At 35.0% G+C, this 21940-nt stretch overlaps 1 protein-coding gene across 1 annotated transcript in view; it reads left to right on the top strand.

The window, feature by feature from the left end:
* Positions 1–21940, top strand: part of ITGB3BP (integrin subunit beta 3 binding protein) — an 84601-nt gene that overhangs the window by 36175 nt on the left and 26486 nt on the right. Inside the window, 2 exon segments of the mRNA XM_017877214.1 lie at positions 2648–2783; positions 14396–14465. Of these exon segments, the coding sequence (XP_017732703.1) occupies positions 2648–2783; positions 14396–14465 (206 nt within the window).

Consider the following 21940-nt stretch of genomic DNA (forward strand, 5'->3'; position numbering starts at 1 on the left):
TTCCTCCCTTCCTCCCTTCCTCCCTTCCTTCCTTCCTTCCTTCCTTCCTTCCTTCCTTCCTTCCTTCCTTCCTTCCTCCCTTCCTTTCTCATTTTGTTTACATCCTGAGTCCTTGCTTTTTTCTAGCCAAAACTAGCCCTCTTACTTTTTCTTCCTGTTTTTCTAAAGGGCTCATAGGTAGTACTCATCCTTGCTGAGTGGAAGGAGTACTGACTTCTCAATAGCTCAGTCTTCTCTCAAATCCCAGTATTCTTAATTCTTCCTTTTGTGGGAGAGTAATGAGTAGGCCAAGACTTTCAAAGTTTGGGAGATGGCAGAATGGAAATTCTCAGATGGATTCTAGGATTACTTTTAAACCTCTTCAGAGATTAAAAGTTAGAGGAACTTGGTACAACCTTGAGGGAAAGAAAACTTACGGAAGTAGGGTTATGCCTTTGTGTGTACCAGTAGGGCAGATAAACAGAAGTGCATATTTACTGAAGAATATTTAGTGGTATAGGAGGGAAAGGGTAGATTTTCAGTTTTCCTTCTGTGTGTGGTAGTTGTAGACAGACATTTTTCTTTTGAACCAACACAAATGACCAAAAAAAAAAAAAGAGAGAGAGAAGCCTCAGTATTTCTAAAATGAGGCAAATACACACACACACACACACACACACACACACACACACACAGCACATGCACACTTAGAGAGTTATTTTCTGAAAGCTGGAAAATTGTTTCCCAGGAGAAATGTATGATCTACAGTTAAAATGTTTAGACATTTGGCAATTGGATAAATAATTTTTTGATGAAAATAGGAAAACAGATTGACATAAATGTACATTAGGGTAGTGACTTTCATTTCTTGTACATACACAGTGAAGTAGTTCTGGGCAATAAATTCTTGGAAAAGTAGAGTAGGAATTGGATAAATGTCATAGTTTATGACTGAATACATACAAACAGGTGAAAACTCAAGATGGAGAGGTAATAATAACCACCTGATAAAGAGACTTAAAACCCTTTCACTGTACAAAAAAAGATTGCTTTAGAGTTATAACTTGATATTATAGTTTGATTTTTTAAAAGATATTCATTCCTTTTGTGGCCACTATGGATACATAAAATAAAAAATGCCTTTTGTTTCTCAATATAATTAAATATTGTTTCCCAATATTTAAAATCTTAACTGTAAAAAAATTTTTTTGAATGCTATAGATTCTGGAACTAATATTAAGATTACTAAAAAAGATGACACAGCCACTATTTCCTCCATAGGTCTCTTAAAAATAAAGGATAGTTGACCATGCAGAGTTAAGGAACTATTTCAAATCCTCTGCCAAGCTATATCCAGTATGTTGGCAATATAGGAGCCATCAGACCTTTCCTGTATCCCCCAGATCCATCCTATGCTGTCTGTTCCACCTCTTATTCCAGATTTCTCATGCTTTTTTCTGTGACAGACTACTGCAGCCAACTTTGAATTTTCCCTCTTCTCTGAATTTCATTGCATACATACTAATTTAAAACCCCTTCATTGTTGTTCTAACTTTTGGTAGACACTCCTTAAGGCCAGAGCAATTTGTTATATTTCTTTGTACACATTAGTACACATTAGTTAGCAGTGCTGGTGGGTGATCAGTAAACCTTATGGAAAGCAAGTTTTAAGGGAATTCAGGAAAGGGAACAATTAATAGTATGACAATGGATGTTTGAAGGAAAGGGATCATGAATAAGGACCTAAACTAAAGAAAGTCTAGGTCCTGGGGAAGATGAAAAAGAGGATGTTCCAAGCTGAGATCACAGAATGATCTGAGGCCCAAATGCACATAGCCTAGTTACTGAAGCTGTAGGTAACAGTGAATAATTGGATGAATGAACCAATGAACAAATTAGTATATTCTGAGTAGAGCAAGATGGCCAAATTTACTGGACTGTTCCTTGTAAGTCATTCATTCCTCACACATTTTTTTAGTTCTCTAGGATATAAAGATGAAAAGATAATATTTATTTTCAGGAGCAAATTCTAATGGAACAGACAGAAAAATTAAAACTTATTAAAATATGTTACCTGAAATAAGAGGTATGTCCAACACCTGTGGAAACACAAAGGAGGAAGCTGCTAAGAGGAGGTTTGTAAGATAGGCCAGATCCTCAAAGGCCTTAAATGCCTGACTCAATTGTTTGGACATTATTTTGGTTATTATTGAAGCAAGACACTACATCAGACCACTTTGTGAAGCTATAGGACAGCAGTTATCCTTCCTAAGGTTTCTGTGTGAGGCTTAGTAATAGGCACCTCTGAGAGTTTTCCTACCCTGGCCCCATAATTATACTTCAAGTTCAGCGGAAAGCAGAAGTCAGGGTATGGTTGGGAGAGTTGGCCATCTCTAACCTATTTGGAAATACCATCTCAGAAGGTAGTAACCCTTTAATGCTAAAATTTAGTAAATATCAAATTGAGATGTTCTAGTTATTATAGAGACCTGAAATGTCTACCTAATTTGAAAGAACAGTGTTTACTCTGAGAGTGATAATTAAGTATATTTGTAATCTGAAAAGCAAGAGCAAGGAAACGAATTTGAATTTTGCTGATTTTAATGGCATATAATTTCAAAAATCTATGACATAACTATTTCTGTCCTAAATTATTATTTATATCCAGTCATTTGATCCTTCAAAAATCACAAGGAAGAAAAGTTTTATAAGTTATTCTCCAACAACTGGAACTTGTCAAATGAGTCTGTTTGCTTCTCCCACAAGCTCTGAAGAACAAAAGCACAGAAATCGACTATCAAATGGTTAGTTGAACATTCTTTTCTACTTATTTTAAGGTTTTTCTAGTTATTGGCTAAATCAAAATTTTGCTTTAATTATATATGGATCTTGCTACAGCTGATTTTTCTCTTCTCTCAAATAATTTAATACCTTAATATAGGTGTTACTTTGGACATAAATGTAAACTTTTGGCACTTGTTTTAAAATGCAACTGCAGGCTTTGTTCCCTTACTATCCCATCCATTAAATAGAAATTATGGCCTGACTTGCCTTCAGCCACTATCAATTATAATGGTTACAGATATGCCCCTTAACAAGCTATCTATCATGTGCATAAATTAACGGCAGCATAATTCAGGTGCTGCTGCACTACAACTTAAGAGTGATATTTCTAAATGTTATTTTTATTCATGTTTTCCATTTAGTTTTACCCACGTTTAGTATATCTTTATATAGCTTACCTTTATTTATTATATTTCATTCCCTTCTTTTTCTTGACTATTTCAAATGTATTTACAAAAGGTTTGTAGAATTTTCCGTAGAGAAAATCTAATTTTAGTATGAAATTCTTTATTTTAAAATATTATTAGTTTAATTTTAATTTTGACCATACATATTTGTTGTCCTCTGGTAGTTTATTGCTAAAATACTGATTTAAAACACAAATCTCGATTTCATGGGTTTATTTATCTATTTTTTTGAGAAAGGTTATGAATCGTGGCATGTAGTTTTATAATATAAAATTTTAAATAGGCTCAAATTTAATAGTGTATCCTTTAGATATACTGTCATTAGCCTAATTCACATTTTATTGTTTAACATTTAATGAGTGCTAGCATATACTAGAAGCTACCCAGAAACAAAGAAGTCTTATTTTACGTGATTTGTTATGTTACACAAAATGAGATCTTAAAGTTTTGAATGTCTTTAATTTTACTTTAATCAAATGCTTTTTATCCTAAAGCTGTGACTATTAGGTTTCTCTTTCCCTAAACTGTATGAAAATGTATACACTTTAAGTTTCATAGTTCTATTCTTATATACATGATATATCTTTTAATTAAAATAAATGCCTTAGAGATTGTACATCCCTATACTGAAATGTGAAAAGATTTTAAGTTGATATGTACTCAATTTCCATATTGAAATTAAATATGGACTTAAGGGGACATTCTTTTTGCCCATAAAAAGATTGGTCACATGATTTCTGTTGACATTTAAGTGGATAATTATCACAAATTATAGTCCTAAGTAAGCTCTTTTTTTAAAAGTCAAATAGCAAAGGTTTCAGAGGTGCTGGCAATGTTCTGTTTTTTGACCTACATAGTGGTTACACTGATTCACTCTAGTTATTCATCAGACTGTACATACATGTTTCATGTGTGCCGTAATGTATATATCTCACATATAGAAGTCTCTAAACAGGAGAATTTTGTCCAGAATTCTGTATCAGATTATGTCATTTGTAATAATTACATTGCTTATGCTAACATATCATCTTGTACATGTTTTAAAAATAAAAAAGCTTGATTTTTATGAAGTAACTTAGTTCAAAATAAATGAGAAAATATGACTTATGAAGTCAGTTAAATTCTAAATAAGGTCATAATCTCTTAACAAAGCCCACTTTAAAAATATTATACAAAACATAATATAAAATTTAAATAACATTTTCAAGGACATTTTAGGTGCTACTCACTTCCCATCACACTTATGATGAGATCCAAAACCTTATCATGACATGGAAGGCCATATGTCCATCTAATTCCCAAACACCTCGTCTGCCTCATTTTCTACCCTTTTTTTACACTACTTACCTTCTTGCCACTCTTGAGTGGCTACTCAAGAAGGTAGCCACTCTTACCTTCTTGCTATTTGTCAGTCATGCTGAGCCCCTTCTTGCCACGGGGTCTTGCAGTTCTCTCCACCTGGAATACTCCTTCTCCAGATATTTATATGTACTTTCTATGTACATTTGAACCATGTACTGTGCGAACAGAAAACTTAATGTTATATTTAAATACATTTGTAGTTATAAAAGGATGAAAAATTTGGTTCTATGTCTTCCTTCTACATAGATTCTACATTGGCCAAATATGGGTTTTGTTTCAGCTCTTTAGTTTATACATTTAACAGATACGTTCATGGAGCACATAATAACGTTTCAGTCAGTGACAAACTATGTATATACATCGGGGTCCCCCAAGATTATAATGGAGCTGAAAAATTCCTATTGTTTAGTGGCCCAGTAGCCATCATAACATTGTAGCACAACACGTTACTCACATTTTTGTGGTGATGCCAGTGTAAACAAACCTAGTTCACTGCTAGTCGTATAAAAGCGTAGCATGTACAGTTATGTATAGTACATGATATAGTTATGTACTGCATAATGATGTTTTGTTCAACAACTGACCAATGATGGTCCTGTAAGATTATAATACTGTATTTTACTGTGCATTTTTATGTTTAGATATGTTTAGATAAACAAATACTTACAATATGTTACAATTGCCTACAGTGTTCAGTACAGTAATATGCTGTGCAGGTTTGTAGACTAGGAGCAATAGGCTATACACTAGGTGTGTGCTAGATTATACAATGGAGGTTTGTATAAGTATACCTACGATGTTTGCACAACAATGAGATCACCTCATGATGCACTTCTCAGAATGTATGTCCATAGTTAAGTGACACGTAACTCTATATGTATGTGTGTATGTTGTATATCATTTATATATTTCTTAATGTGTGTGTACATTATTATATTGCTGCCCTCCTCAGACCCGTAGCAAGTTTCTCCATGCTATTACAGTTAGCCGTTGAACAACATAGGTTTGAACTACACAGGTCAACTTATATGAAGATTGTTTTAGAATAAACATACTGGAAAATTTTTTGGAGTTTTGTGACAACTTTGTAAAACCCTGCAGACAAACTTTATAGACTATAAATATAAAAAAAAAAGTTAGATTTGCCATGGATGCATAAAATATATGTAGCTACTAGTCTATCATTTACCATAAAACATACACAAATTTATTATAAAAAAATAAAATGTATCAAAATTAATGCATACAAACACTTAGACCCTACACAGTCCCATTTGCAGTTGAGAGAAATGTAAATGAATATAAAGATGCAGTATTAAATCATAACTGCATAAAATTAACTAGTACATACTCTACTACTGTAATAATTTCATAGCTACCTCCTGTTGCTGTTTTAGTGAGCTCAAGTGTTGCAAGTATCTGCTTGACATACCATGTGATGCTGATAATCTCTGCACAAGCAGTGTGTCTCTCAGGTAAATTGTATATTGCAATAAAAAGTGATCTCATGGTTCTCGTATGTTTTTCATCATGTTTAGGGCTATGCTGGAAACCTTGAATAACACCGTGAAACCCACATAAAGTGCCACTAGTGATGCTGAAAGTGCTCCCAATGAGCAGAGAAAAATCATGACATTACAAGAAAAAGTTGAATTGCTTGATATGTACCGTAGATTAAGGTCTGCAGCTGTAGTTCCTACTGTTTCTGACAGTTCATCTTGTAAACAGATGACAAACTTATGGTATTGATTAATACTTTACAATACTGTAAATATTTTATCTTATGATTTTCTTAATAACTTTTTTCTCTAACTTACTTTATTGTAAGAATACACAGTATAATACATGTAACACACAAAATATGTGTTAATTGACTTTGTGGCATCTGGCCAACAGTACGCTATTGGTAGTTAAGTTTTTGGGGATTCAAGAGTTATACTTGGATTTTTGACTACATGGGGGGTTGGCACTCCTAACCCTCAAGTTGCTCAAGGGTCAATTGTATGCATTTTAGAAAAGAAGAAAGAGTAAATTTTTCCCCTTTACTCCCATGAACACTTCAGACTCGTTATTTAATAATGAAAGTAGAAGAATAAATAAATTTGCATAGTCAGAGAGTACTTATTAACTGGACAATAGATCTGTAAAAATCACTCAGACTATAACAATATAACAGCACAGAGAGATAAAAGGAAAATGTGATAATAAAGAGAAATGATAGGCAGAATAAAACTCTCCAACATCTGCCAAGTTGGAGTTCTACAAGGAAGAAATACAGAGAATGGGCCGTAGGCAGTGTTCTAAGATATAAGGACTATCAGTTGTTCATAATTAAGGAAAGATAAGAATGTGCAAATTAGAGTAGCATGCTAAGTCTGCGCAGGATAAAGTAAAACAGATCCACATCTAGTTATTTCATGATAAAACTGTATGTACAACATCAAAGACAAAATTTTAAGGGCAACCAGAGAAAAGATAGTACTTACAAGAGAATAACAGACTGATAAACTTCTTATTTGTATCAGTAGACTCCAGCAGAAAATGCAATAATAGTATCAATTAGGAATCACAGTTGAGTTTTTATCCAGGAAGTGAGGATGAAATAAAGATATTTTCAGACAGTCTCAGAGAGTTTGCCACTCGCAGATTCTCAGTAAAATAACTACAAAATAAGTTATTTCTCCAAGAGGTAAAGTGAACCTCAGATAAAGGAGTGGAATTGCAAAAAGCAATGATGAAAAAGTGAATCAGCAAACATGTTAATCTAATTACAAGTTTTGCTGACTATAAAGCAAAAGTCAAACAATTGGAGAGCGGGTGAAAAACAAATAATAGACCACACTAGCATGGAAGATAAGGAGGCAACAGATAAGAGTTACGATGTGGTTTTTTTGTTTGTTTGTTTGTTTGTTTGTTTATACTTTAAGTTCTAGGGTACGTGTGCATAAGGTGCAGGTTTGTTACATATGTGTACATGTGCCATGTTGGTGTGCTGCACCAATTAACTCATTAAGGTCCTTGTATTTTCAGGCAAATGATGAGATACCTATCACTTGACTTCATTGTGTTTTTTGTTTTCTTGCCTGCAAAATGGGGAAGATAGTAATTCCTACCTCAGAATTTTGAGGATTAAATGGATTAATACACAGAAAGTACTTAGAGTGGTACTTGACATACATTAATAGTATATGTTCCATACATATTTTAGCCATTTTAATTAATAGCCATTTTAATTAATTAGACTTTAAGAAAAGACATAAGACAATTAAATCTGAAGGAATAGAAAAGAAAGCAAAGCAAATACTAGCTTTTTTAAAAAAAGCTAGTAGTTGATACAAAATAGACAGGCTGAAATAGACTTTATGCCTAAAAGGCTTTATTGAAGATAATGGGGCTCTTTTCATAAGAGATAGAGAAAGATTCACCACTACAAAAATAAAAGGATCCTGAGCCATATGTGCATCTAAAAAACTCAAAACATGATGAAATATGACAGGATAACAAGGGAGAAACTGATAAATCCACAGTCATTGTAGGAGATTTTAAACTATCTCTTTCAGAAACTGATGAAGAGGTTAAAAAGGAAGGATATAGGCAAGTTGTACATAATTAGCAAGCTTATCTAACAAGCTGTGGTCAGAAAAATACCCAACATATAATAAAGCACACATGGAACGTTCACAAAAATGTAACCAGCTTGGAGTTACAGAGGAAGTCTCACTGTATTAAAAATTACAGTCATACAGCTCACACTCTCTGACTAAACTTTCATACAATTAGGAATCAATAATGAAAAGGCAGCCCTCCAAAAATTTTAACCTGTATATTTGGAAACCAAGAAACTTCTAAATAATTCATTGATCAGAAAAATTACAATGGAAAGTATAAAATATTTAGAATTGAATGATAATGAAAACATGTCAGCACTTAGAGGAGAAATTTATATGTACATTATACTAAAGCAGTTCTTGGTGGAAGCTTTATGCAGTCCTTCCTTCATATCTGGGGAATTGGTTCCTGGATCCCACTCAGTTTCCAAGATCCACAGACCCTCAAGTCCCTTGTAGAAAATAGTATAGTATTTGCATATATCCAATACACCCTCCTATATACTTTAAATTATCTCAAGATTACTTATATACCTAATACAATGTAAGTGCTATGGAAATAGTTGTTATACTGTATTGTTTAGGGAATTATGACAAGGAAAAGTCTGTATATGTTCAGTACAAATGCAGCCATCCTTTTTTTAAATAAAGTATTTTTGATCCATGGTTGGTTGAATCCACAGATGTGGAACCCACTAATACAGAGGGCCAGCTGTACTTACAAATGCATATACAGTCGTGTGTCACTTAACAATGGGGATACCTTCTGAGAAAGGCATTGTTCAGTGATTTTGTCATTGTATGAACATCATAGATTGTACTTACACAAACCTAGATGGCATAGCCTACTACACATTTATGCTATATGGTATAGCCTGTTCCTAGGCTGCAAACCTATACAGTGGACTGTACTGAATACCATAGGCAATCAAAACATAATGGTATTGGTATATTTAAACATATCTGAGTAGAAAAGGTACAGTAGAAATATGGTGTTATGATCTTATGGGACCATTGTCATGTATGTGGTTTGTCACTGACCAAAGTGTTATACTGCTCATGACTGTATTTAAAAAGGAAGAATGATTGAAAACTATTGAGTCAAGCATTCAACTCAGAATGACTGATAAGGAACAACAGAATGAACCCCCCAAAGCAGAAAGGAAATAATGATATGAAGAGAAATTATAAATTGAAAACAGGGCAATAAGCAACAAATCCAAAGCTGGTTCTCTGAAAAGTCTAATGAAATGGTAGCCCTCTGGCAAGACTGATTTTTTTTCAAGTAGCAGAAGGAACAAACAATATGTAAAGGAGCTGATAAACTACCATACTATCTCCTTAAATCTGTGGTGAGCAATCTGAGGTGTGGGCCAAATGCTAAACATTTTTATTGTAAAAGAACTAGTCAAATATCTTGCCCTGTAAAATGTAGATCAATAATATTAATCTCAATATTTTCATGGAAGGACTTAGACTTTTAAATACTTTTCAGCTTTTAAATATGACAGGTTTTAATATTTCTAAGAATAACACTAAGGTCAGTTACCAGACTGTCAAGTACCCAGTCAACACAAAGTAATCTGAATGAAAGATGTAAAAAACCTGTATTTTTGTTACTGCTTCCCAAATATTACTGTTTTAGTAGATAAAAAGTTATTTCCATTTTCTCAGCAATAACCTTCTATTCAATAGTGTAAGTAATATTTTAAGAATGTTATTACATTTATATCTATGCGACTTAATAAAAGTGTTTTCATTTTGAGTGAAAAAGAACCATTCAGCCGTGTGCAGTGGCTCACTCCTGTAATCCGAGCATTTTGAGGGGCTGAGGTGGGCACATCACCTAAGGTCGGGAGTTCAAGATTAGCCTGGCCAACATGGCGAAACCCAGTCTCTACTAAAAATACAAAAATTAGCCAGGCGTGGTGGTGCATGCCTGTAGTCCCAGCTACTCGGGAGGCTAAGGCAGGAGAATCACTTGAACCTGGGAGGCAGGGGTTGCAGTGAGCAGAGATGGCTCCACTGCTCTCCAGGCTGGGCTGGCAAAGTGAGACTCTGTCTCAAAAAAAAAAAAAAAAAAAAAAAAAAAAAAAAAGAATATTGTTATTTTTCATGAGTTGATCCTCTAAAGAGGTTATTTACCTACCACTCTAGTTTATTAATATTAATTTGGTTTATTAAAAGAATAGCAGGACTGTATCAGTATCTCATTCACCTCTTTGCCTGCAGGCCTTCAACTGATCCTACATTGCAAGTAACCTTTGTTTGACCACCTTAGACAAATCACTTAAATCTCTGTGGATCAAGGTTTTCCCAACTCTTAACTTTTTGTTTGAGACCAAAATGATTGCCTATAATATTTATCAACTATAAAGTAAGGGTACCTATAAGCAGCATGATACCAGCCTAAACCTGTTTGGACTTTACATTAATTTTTTTTTTTTTTTTTTGAGATGGAGTCTCATTCTGTCATGCAGGCTGGAGTGCAGTGGTGTAATCTTGGCTCACTGCAACCTCTGCCTCCCAGGTTCAAGTGATTGTCCTGTCTCAGCCTCCCAAGTAGCTGGGATTATAGGCACATACTGCCGTGCCCAGGTAATTTTTTGTATTTTAGTAGAGACAGGGTTTCACCATGTTGCCCAGGCTGGTCTGAAACTCCTGAGCTCAGGCAATCCACCCACCTCAGCCTCCCAAAGTGCTAGGATTACAGGCATGAGCCACTGTGCCTAGCCTACATTAGTCTATTAATAAGCATTGCATCATGGTTAAGAGCACAGTCTTCAGCTAAATGTCTGGGTTTCAGTCCTCACTCACTAACTTTATGGACTGGGATAAGTTATGTAACCATTCTGTACTTCTATTTTCTCATCTGTAAAATGGGAACAAGAGTGACTATGTCAGAGTTGTGCAAGTTAATTAGATATCATATGTAACATATTTAAAGCAATGCCTGGCCCTAATTAATACCATGTAAGTGTTAGCCATTGTCATCACTATTGATTGTGCTTCCAAGTGTGAACAATTTGTTGAAAGCTATCTTCATTTGTTAAGGAAAGAGCTCCCTGGAGCCTTACCAAAAAGCTCAAATACAATTCTGAATCTAGTTCAGATTCAGTGATGGTACATTTATCACCAATGTTTTATGAAACTACACTTGAAGAGAGTCAAATACACAAGTGTTTGCTCACTTTTACATATAATCTCACAAGAAAAGTACCATATAGATTCCACAGTCCTTTTGTATATATTCATTGTGCTTACTTTTTTTTAATAGAATGGAATGAAATAAAGGAATGTATTAAGTAACTGGAAAACTCATTTACTACTCAATATGTTGTATTATTACTCAACAGTCTAATAACTGATCTAAGTATTACTCTTAGAAATATTAAAATTCTTCATATTTAACAGCTGAAAATTATTTAAAATCATAAATGCTTCCACGAGAAGACTGAGGTTAATACTATTGATGCACATTTTTACAGGGTGAGATATTTGACTAGTTCTTTTATAATAAAAATATTCCGAAAGGCATTGAATACCTAGTGAAAATTCAGATAACATTCTTTACTATTTCTTACCTGACATTTTTTGCTATTAGTGCTGAAATGTGAAAACGAATTACAAGTTAAAGGAGCAAAGTAATTTTAATACTTAATTTTGGAGCCTTACTGAATGCAAACAGCATAGTACAAAATTCAGGAAATTAGTATTGACCTTTAGGCAAAGATTTTCTGAAATAACAGTTTAAGGTACATTTGGGTTTTCATTTGTGGTTTTCCACAAAACATTCATTTTCAGCTTAACTTTTTTTCAGAGACAGATTTTAATTTATTACTCCAAAACTCTCTAAAATCACAAAATATTGTTATTCTTTTCCCCTTACATTCTTTACTACATTTTTAACCATATTAATTTATTCTGTTTGAAACAAGGATACTGACTTGTCAAATAAGGCATAGTTCATAAACAAGAGAAATAACTAGTGCTTTAACAAAATTTTTAAATTATAACTTTTTTCTCCTTTTGCCATTAGAGACTATTTTGGGGTAACAATTATGATAGGTTTTTGTTGTTGTTGTTTTTGAGGAAGACATAGGTTCAAAATGACAATGAGAGGAGTTATTAATCGACTTCTGAACCAGTGGACTCAATGAAATTGAGTTTCTTTTGACTGTTTTTTCTTAGTGGTCAACAGTTTGGGTTATTCATTCATTTGCTTGTTTATTCATTCAGTAAACATCAAAAGCCAGTATATGCAAGGCACTGAAAATCTTAACTATACTAATATGTATTCTCAAATACTTGCTAATTATATATCAAATGTGTTTAAAGTACTTGGTGTATATGGTAGTATAAAGTACTCTAGAACAAACAACTAAATAGCTCATAAAACAATTATCTGCTTAACCATTGATAAGTACAAGCATTATGTTCTACTAGAGCTATAAAATCAAACAAACTTACATTTCAACCCAGTGGGCATATGAAGGATTATGACTTAGTTACATCCTATGTCTTCACGTGTGCCTCTGTCAATTTGTGAAACTTGTAAAAGTTTAGATAAGCCATGACCTCGGATGACTATATGGCATTTTAAATGGAATGTAATGATTTATTTATTTTATTGTTATCTTTTTTTTTTTTTGAGACGGAGTCTTGCTCTGTCGCCCAGGCTGGAGTGCAGTGGCCGGATCTCAGCTCACTGCAAGCTCCGCCTCCAGGGTTCACACCATTCTCCTGCCTCAGCCTCCCGAGTAGCTGGGACTACAGGCGCCTGCCACCGTGCCCGGCTAATTTTTTGTGTTTTTGGTAGAGACGGGGTTTCACCGAGTTAGCCAGGATAGTCTCAATCTCCTGACCTTGTGATCCGCCTGCCTCGGCCTCCCAAAGCACTGGGATTACAGGCGTGAGCCACTGCGCCCAGCCTGTTATCTTAAATAAATAATGAATGATATACTTAGATCTTTCCAAGGATTTACTAAATACACATTTAAAGATTCAGGTCCTCAAAAAATTTAAATAAAATTACCATATGACCCAGCAATCCCACTACTGGGTGTATATTCAAAGGATATTAAATAAGTATGTCAAAAGAAATATCTGGACTCCCATGTTCATTGCACCATTATTCACAATAGCTAAGATACTAAATCAACCTAAGTGCCCATGAACAGATGAATGGATAAAGAAAATATGGTATATATACTCAATGGAATTCTCTTAATGTTTAAAAAGAGGGAAATCCTGCCACTTGGGACAACATGAATGAACCTGGAGGATATTATGTTAAGGGAAGTAAGCCAGGCACAGAAAGACAAATGTCACATGATCTCACTTATAAGTGGGATCTAAAAAAGTCAAAATCATAGAACAGAAAATAGAATGGTGGTTTTACCAGGGTCTGCTGGTCGGGAGGGCTGAGTGATTGGGAACATGTTGACCAAATGATAAAAAATTTCAGCTAGACAGGAGGAACAAGTTCAATTATTGTATAATTGACTATAATTGATAGCAACATATTACATAGTTGAAAATTGCTAAGAAAGTAGACTTTCAGTGTTCATACCACAAAAAAATGGTAAGTATGTAAGGTAATAGATATGTTAACTAGTTTGGTTTAGCCATTTTACAATATATACATATTTCAGAACATGTTATACACTATAAATATTTAGTGTCAATTTAAAAATAAAATTAAAAGGTACTTTTACCCCTAAAATCAAATTTATTTTACAGTGATACTACGAGGAACTTAACTATTTTCTGAGTATCAGTATCACCAATCCCTTGTTGTTAACTTGAGAAAAAAAATAGAGGTGGAATAATGCAAACTGGAAGCATTAATATAATATCATTGATTAAAATCTTTGATGAAAGTATCCTTTATCTAATAAAGTTTACTAATGCATTTCAACCTAATTATGGAATCATATTGGATTTCTCTTTAATATACCAACCTTCAATGGAAATTTTATTCAAAAGATTATTTTTTCTTATGTGGTATTGTGAATAAGAAATTAGGCAAATAGGAAATGGGAAAAAAAAAAACAAAATAGGATACTGTTTCTTTTCCCACCTCCCTTCCATTTGTCCACCTTTTTACTTTCTATTTAAAATTTGACAAACTAAATTCTATTTAAAATTTGATGATTTCTCCTTTATGTCCTTTTCTTTATTACACATATATAGAAAAGAGAAAAAAATTGAATCACCCCAGTTTAACTGAAAGCAAAGAATCGACAACAAAAGACAATGATGAGTAAGTTTGTTACTTTTGAAATTACATATGTGTATCTTGCAGGAAGATGTTCATATTTGTTAAAGTAACCATTTAAAAGAATTTATTTGTAGAAATTAATAGTTTATACCTGACCTGAAATATTCTCTCTTAAATAAGTAAAATACCTTAGTTGTGATGTGGTTTGTGATATTCTATAATGGTTATATATGATGCCTTAATTTTAATACTCATTGAGCCCAGTTCTCCCAGCATATGCATAATAGACCAGCTCAGGGTAAAATAGAGTAAGACACTTACTTCAGATTTACATGGATGGAGAAGTAATACGTGGTTTAGGAACAAAGTGTCTAACACATAGCTGGTTCAGGATGGAACTAGAAACAGTGAAGCCAGCAGAGAGAGATCTAGAGGAACCTGGAAGGCCTACAGGCCAGCAACCAATCATTTTCATATTGTCCTGTCGGTGGTTCCTTTGAATGAAGACATTATCTGCAGAAAGCTACTGTCTACGTAGGAAAAGCCTGGAAAGAATACAGATGGCTCTCCATATGTGTGTATTACACATTTATGGATTCAACCAATGACAGATTGAAAATATTTTGAGAAAAAAATGAATGGTTACATCTGTACTGAACATATACAGACTTCTTTTCTTATTATTTCCTAAACCAATACAGTATAACAACTATTTATATAGCATTTACATTGTGTTGGGTATTATAAGTAATCTAGAGATGATTAAAATATATGGGAGGATGTGCATAGGTTATATGCAAATGCACCATTTTATATAGGAGACTTGAGCCTCCATGGATTTTGGTATCTGCAGGAGTCCTGGAACCAATTCTCCACAGATACTGAGGGACAACTGTATTTGTATCGTCTTCCTGGAAGGATTGAATTAAGCAGAACAGGGGTTAAATTTTCAAAGTAGTGCATATGTTTAGCTCATTTACCATTTCAGTGTATCTTCTATGTACCACACCAGTGGACACTATAAAGAGTAAAGATAAGGAAAATGAAGTTTCTCCCCATTGGGAGCTTATGGTTTTGTTTTGTTTTGTTTTTTTGTTTTTTGTTTTTTGCCCTGAGACAGGGTCTCACTCTGTTGCCCAGGCTGGAGCACAATGGTGTGATCACCATTCAGTGCAGCCTCAACCTCCTGGGTTCAAGCAATCCTCCCACCTCAGCCTCCTGCGTAGCTGAGACTACAGGTCCACACCACCACGCCCTACAAATTTTTGTGTATTTTTGCAGAGACGGAGTTTCACCATGTTACCCAAGCTAGTATCAAACCCCTGGGCTCAAGCAATCCACTCACCCAGGCCTCCCAAAATTCTGGGATTACAGGTGTGAGATTCTGCATGCAGCCTGGGAGCTTATGATCTTATGCTGTAAGTTAATATACCTTCCTCAATTTAGAAATGGGTTATGTTTACAAATGTTTTTGGAGTCATTTACATGGAACTCAGAATGCATTTTCCATGCAAATAGTGTTATAATCTGTGATTATAGCCCTGAGTCAGGGCACAGATCTATTTATTTTGTAATATAGCTGAACTATAGTTTTGGTAGTAGTCCAGATTAAAAGATGTGGAAATTGAGTGCCATTTAAAATACTTTAGGAACAAAGAGAAGAATTTTTCAAAGAAGCCTCATTGTTTGGCATCTCCTACATCTGTCCATTATTTGCTTTTAGTAGCTGTTTCCCCTTGACATGCTGCTCCTCCAGCTCCAAATATTTGCATGTTTCAGTCTTTTCTGCCCCACAAATATTTTTGTTGTAAATTATTTCTTCCTACTCCTAATCAAAGCTTTTGTTTCCTCAGTGAACTGATCTCAACTGGATATTAACAGGAAAGCATTCTTTTTTGTTTAACTTATTTAATGTTTTTTAACATAGAAATATATGTACACAGGAAAAAGTTCAAATTATAGAAAAGGATATACAGTGAAAGCAAGTAGCAAGTAAAAATTTATAAATCACAGATAATCTCGTATTTGAAAGCAGGTGCCTGCTAAACCAAATTAATTTCTCATGCAGTTACATAAAGTCTAAATAGGCAGCAAAGGAGGAAATGTTTTTGGACAAAAGTGATACCAGATAATCAAGCCTGTTGTTTTTCTCCCCGAATCAGCTCCACTTAATAGTGTCTTTCCTTCTTTCTTCTTGTAAACCCATCAATTTATTTAGAGCTCAGACTTTTAAAACAATAGCTCCCATGGCAGTGGGCTTCAAGGAGCAAGGGAAGAGCAAGAACCATTGTTATGAGTCACATAGGAATTTGCCTATGTTTATTTAATTTATTAATTTCTCTCCATATTTGTTTCTAAAGATCTCTATTATTTAAGTATATCACTCCATGAATTGGTGTTATAATTAGTGAATTTAAGTATGAGTTGAGACATTTTACAACATATAAAAATAACGGGCCAGGTGTACTGGCTCACACCTGTAATCCCAGCACTTTGGGAGGCCAAGGCGGGCAGATCACTTTAGGCTGAGAGTTCTCCCTGTCTCTACTAAAAATACAAAAATTAGCTGGGCGTGCTGGCGGGTGCCTGTGGTCCCTGCTACACAGGAGGCTGAAGCAGGAGAATCACTTGAACCCGGGTTGGGAGGTTGCAGTGAGTTGATATCGTGCCACAGTACTACAGCCTGGGTGACAGAGCAAGACTCTGTCTCAAAAATATATATATATATTTCTGTCAGGAGACTGAGGAAAGAAAATTGCTTGAGGCCAGGAGTTCAGGGCTGTAGTACACTATGATCCCTCCTGTAAATAGCCACTGCACGCCAGCCTGGGTGACACAGTGAGACCCTGTCTCAAAAAAAAAAAAGAAAAGAAAATGATTACTTTTTTTTTTTTTTTTTTTTTTTTTTGGACAGAGTCTTGTGTCGCCCAGGCTGGAGTGCAATGATGCAATCTTGGCTCACTGCAACCTCTGTCTCCTGGCCTCAAGCTGTTATCCTGCCTCAGCCTCCCTAGTAGCTGGGTTTGGTGGTACATGCCTGTAGTCCCAGCTACTCGGGAGGCTGAGGTGGGAGGATCACTGGAGCCCAGGAGGTCAAGGCTGCAGTGAGTGATGATCATGCTAATGCACTGTAGCCTGGGTGACAGAGCGAGACCCTGTCTCAAAAAAAGAAAAAAATAACCCTAGAAAATAACTGTAATTTAGAAAGCAAGGTGCTTTTTTTAAATATATTCTTAGCCAATTAGAACAAATAATCTATTTCTATGAGAACACTAAATGTTAATGATTATAAACTACAAAACAAGTTTCTAAATAAATTTTCTTATTTCCAAAAGCTAGTGAATAGTCAATATCCATCACTGGCCTGTAATCCCAGGACTCTGGGAGGCCAAGGAGGGAGGATCACTTGAGGCAAGGAGTTAAGAGACCAGCCTGGGCAACAAAATGAGACCCCATCTCTACAAAAAATAAAAAAATTAGCCAAGCATGGTAGTGTGCACCTGTGGACCCAGCTACATAGGAGGTTGAGTTAGGAGAATCATTTGAGCCCAGGAGGTGGAGGCTGACATCTGCAGGCCGAAAGAGCCATGGCTTTGGAAGGGCCATAAGTTCCACCACACTCTTGGTGGTTCTCACCCTGCAGCTTGGAGAAGGCACAATACTCTCCATTACCACTAATATAAATAATGTTTGTAAAATTCTTACCTAATAAAAAATTTAGGACAGGCGCATGTCTGCTTACAGGTAAGGTATTTTTTGTCTGTTAGAACTAGTCTGTAGCTTATTTCATGAATGCTTTGTCAAATTATGAAAGTTAAAGTGCAGTGATATTTGAAGACTGTAAGTGATGGTGTATCTTGTTTCTAATAAGATAAACCTTTTTGCCTTTGTTTTATCTTACTGGGAGTTATATGTCAGTGTTTGAAACATGCTGTGTGGTATAATAGGTTTAAAATAAATTCTTTAAAAGAGGAATACTGAAACTAGCCTTGTAGATTTGTCTGGTGCACGTGATGAAACCTACAGCTTGGCCGGGCGCGGTGGCTCAAGCCTGTAATCCCAGCACTTTGGGAGGCCGAGACGGGCGGATCACGAGGTCAGGAGATCGAGACCATCCTGGCTAACACGGTGAAACCCCGTCTCTACTAAAAAAATACAAAAAACTAGCCGGGCGTGGTGGCGGACGCCTGTAGTCCCAGCTACTCGGAGGCTGAGGCAGGAGAATGGCGTAAACCCGGGAGGCGGAGCTTGCAGTGAGCTGAGATCCGGCCACTGCACTCCAGCCTGGGCGACAGAGCGAGACTCCGTCTAAAAAAAAAAAAAAAAAAAAGAAACCTACAGCTTTATTTGGGGTTGGTGGCAATGCCCTGCTGGCTAACTTTCAGGTGACTGGGTTTTTTAAGTTTGGCAAGTAGAAACTTCTAAAATTGGATTTTCCTTTAGAAATATGTAGGGTCGGGGGAGGATGTCCTAACCCTATGTTGTGATCCTATGTAGAAAAATATGGGCTTAAATAGAGGCCGCATTTTTCATTTTAATCCAGTGTTCCACATGTGTGACTGCTGTTTCTGAAAGAAGTTTCTAAAATGTCACCATTTCTCAGAACTGAATAAACGTATTGCCAAGAGGCTTTTCTTAGGAATGAAATGTATCTGGGTAAATCTAAACAAAATTGCCTCTGTCTTCACAGTACCAAAGTTCACATAAAAGGTGAAAGCTCCTTTACATATTAAAATATGTATCTGTAACACTAATTTGTTACCATTATGAATTCTTTCAGCTCCTTTAGGAAAAAGTAGTTGGCTATTTAGAAGTATGTATGTCTTTGTTAGTCTACAGATAAAAACATCCTGGGTCAGCCCACTCCATCCACTCCCATAGGCTACAGAGAAAAGTCATCATTGCTGTCAAGACAAGTTGATGGTTTCCAATCTTAAAAAAATTTTTTTAATTAAAATAAATTTTAAAAAAGTTAAATGCAATAAAATACAAATTTGAATAGAAACATGACTCAAATTATTTTTACAAATACACATTGTTTATTTAAACCAAAATCTTGAGACCCTTAAAAACACAAAATTTATGAAGTAGAGTTCTTAAATTTATGAAGCAGAAAACAAGCTTTAGAACTGCAAACAAAATTTCTCACTGGGCTGGGCGTGGTAAGTCACACCTATAATCCCAGCACTTTGGGAGGTCAAGGCAAGCAGATCACTTGAAGCAGAAGTTCAAGCCTGAGCAATATAGGGAGATCCCATCTCTACAAAAAAATTTTTTTTAATTAGCAGGCCTGGGTGGTGCACGCTTGTAGTCCCAGCTACTCAGGAAGCTGAGATGGGAGGATCACTCTAGCGCCGCAGATTGCGCTCCAGCCTGGGAGACAGAAAAATACCCTATCAAGAAAAAAAAAGAAAAAAATTCCATGGGTAAAATATCTATAAATACCTTGTGTAAGCTTTTAACAGTTTAGAGACATTTTTTAAACTCTAGATTGGTAAATAATTTAAAATTTATAGAAAATTTGCAAGAATATTAAAAAGAATTCCTTAACACTCCCCCAGAGTCACAAATTGTTAATATTTTGTCACATGTACTTTTATTCTCTCTGTCACACATGTGCACACACATACATAGGTACTCAGACTTTTCTGAATATTTGAGAAGTTGCAGACATCCTTTTTTACTGCTAAATCCTTCAATGTGTATTTCCTAAGAGCATTATTTAACCATAGTAAAAATATTAAAATCAGAAAATTTAACATTGATATAATTACTGTTACCTAGTATATACTCCAAATTCAAATTTTCCCAGTAATATTCTTTATCACAGCTTTTCTCTTGATCCAGGATTCAATCCAAGATCACATATTAGAAAATAGTTCTTAAAGTTTCCTTCAATCTAGAATAATTTTTTTTAACCTTTTATTGTCTTCTCTGACAGTGACATTTTGTCAGAAATGTCAGAAAAAAAGCATTTTGTTTTTTCTTACTTTTCACTTTGCTTTTTTTACTGATGAATACGTCCTGAAATCAATTTCTATTTTTTAAATAGTGTAGACTGTTTTTTGTACATCATTCCTCAGTTGTATTTGCCTGATATTTTGTCATTATTCATGTTATGTATTTTGGGGCAAAAATATAGAAGAATGTTGAATTACATCAAGAGATATTTTGTCCTATTATTGATGAATTTTAATCATTTGATTACAGTGATGTTCAGCAGGTTTATATACTATAAAAGTAATCATTTGGCCAGGCACGGTGGCTCAAGCCTGTAATCCTAGCACTTTGGGAGGCCAAGACAGGCAGATCACGAGGTCAGGAGATCGAGACCATCCTGGCTAACACGGTGAAACCCCGTCTCTACTACAAAATACGAAAAACTAGCCCAGCGAGGTGGTGGGCGCCTGTAGTCCCAGCTACTCAGGAGGCTGAGGCAGGAGAATGGCATGAACCCGAGAGGCGGAGCATGCAGTGAGCCGAGATCGCGCCACTACACTCCAGCCTGGGCAACAGAGCGAGACTCCGTCTCAAAAAAAAAAAAAGGTAATCATTTTCCCTTTGTAATTAGTAAATACTTTGTGGTGAGGTACTTTGTCATGTTTCACCCAGTAGTTTTAACATACATTGATGATTCTTGCCTGAGTCAGTTATTACTATAATAATTGCCATAGTCATAGTCATAATTTTCTAACTCCATCATTTCCGTATTTATTAATTGACCTTCTGCTGGTTGGCCATTTAGAAATTCATCTGTTCATAGTGATACAAGGTTTTTCCTTGACTTCCCCTTTTCCATATTTCTATCCCATCTCAAATCTGAATCTCTGTCTCCTGAGAGCAGCAATAAATTTGCACATTTGCTTAATCCTACATCACACACAAAATACTTGCAGAATTCCCGTGCTCACAGCACTGCTAAAAGCAAACCTGCAAAGCATTCAAGATTTGTTTGCAGTTTTTTGTGCTTAAAGATACATAGTCAAATTACTGTTTTCAAAAATTATTTGGATTAGTTCTTCATTTGAAGTATTCATTTGAAATAGATTTTCTTGATCGTGAATTTTACTTTTTTCTCATGCTTTTTGACTTTTTAAAATGAGATAAGCCATTAATATGGTCCTAAAAGTCAAAACTGTTGCCAAAAAACGATACTCAGAGTAGCGTTAATCCCTCCCTCATTCCTTCTCCCTATTTCTTGTGAGTAACCAAATTCGTTAGTTTCTTATTTACCTTTCCTATGCAGTTTCATTTTGTTTTTTCTTACTTTTTTTATACAGAAGATGGCACACCATATGTACTCTTTTCACTTTGCTATTTTTTACTGATGAATACGTCCTGAAATCAATTCCTGTTGATCAATTTGGAGAATTTTAAATGTAAGAATCCTCTCAACAGGAAAATACAGTTCCATGTTTTAGGTTTAAAAATGTTTTTTTCTTCACAAAACAAGTGGTTAATGGCATGTCAATAAAGCCCATTTGTAAAAAAAAAAAAAAAAAAAAAAAAAAAAAAAA

The sequence above is a fragment of the Rhinopithecus bieti genome, unplaced genomic scaffold, assembly GCF_001698545.2.
Source record: "Rhinopithecus bieti isolate Rb0 unplaced genomic scaffold, ASM169854v2 scaffold_6380, whole genome shotgun sequence".
Taxonomy (NCBI): domain Eukaryota; kingdom Metazoa; phylum Chordata; class Mammalia; order Primates; family Cercopithecidae; genus Rhinopithecus; species Rhinopithecus bieti.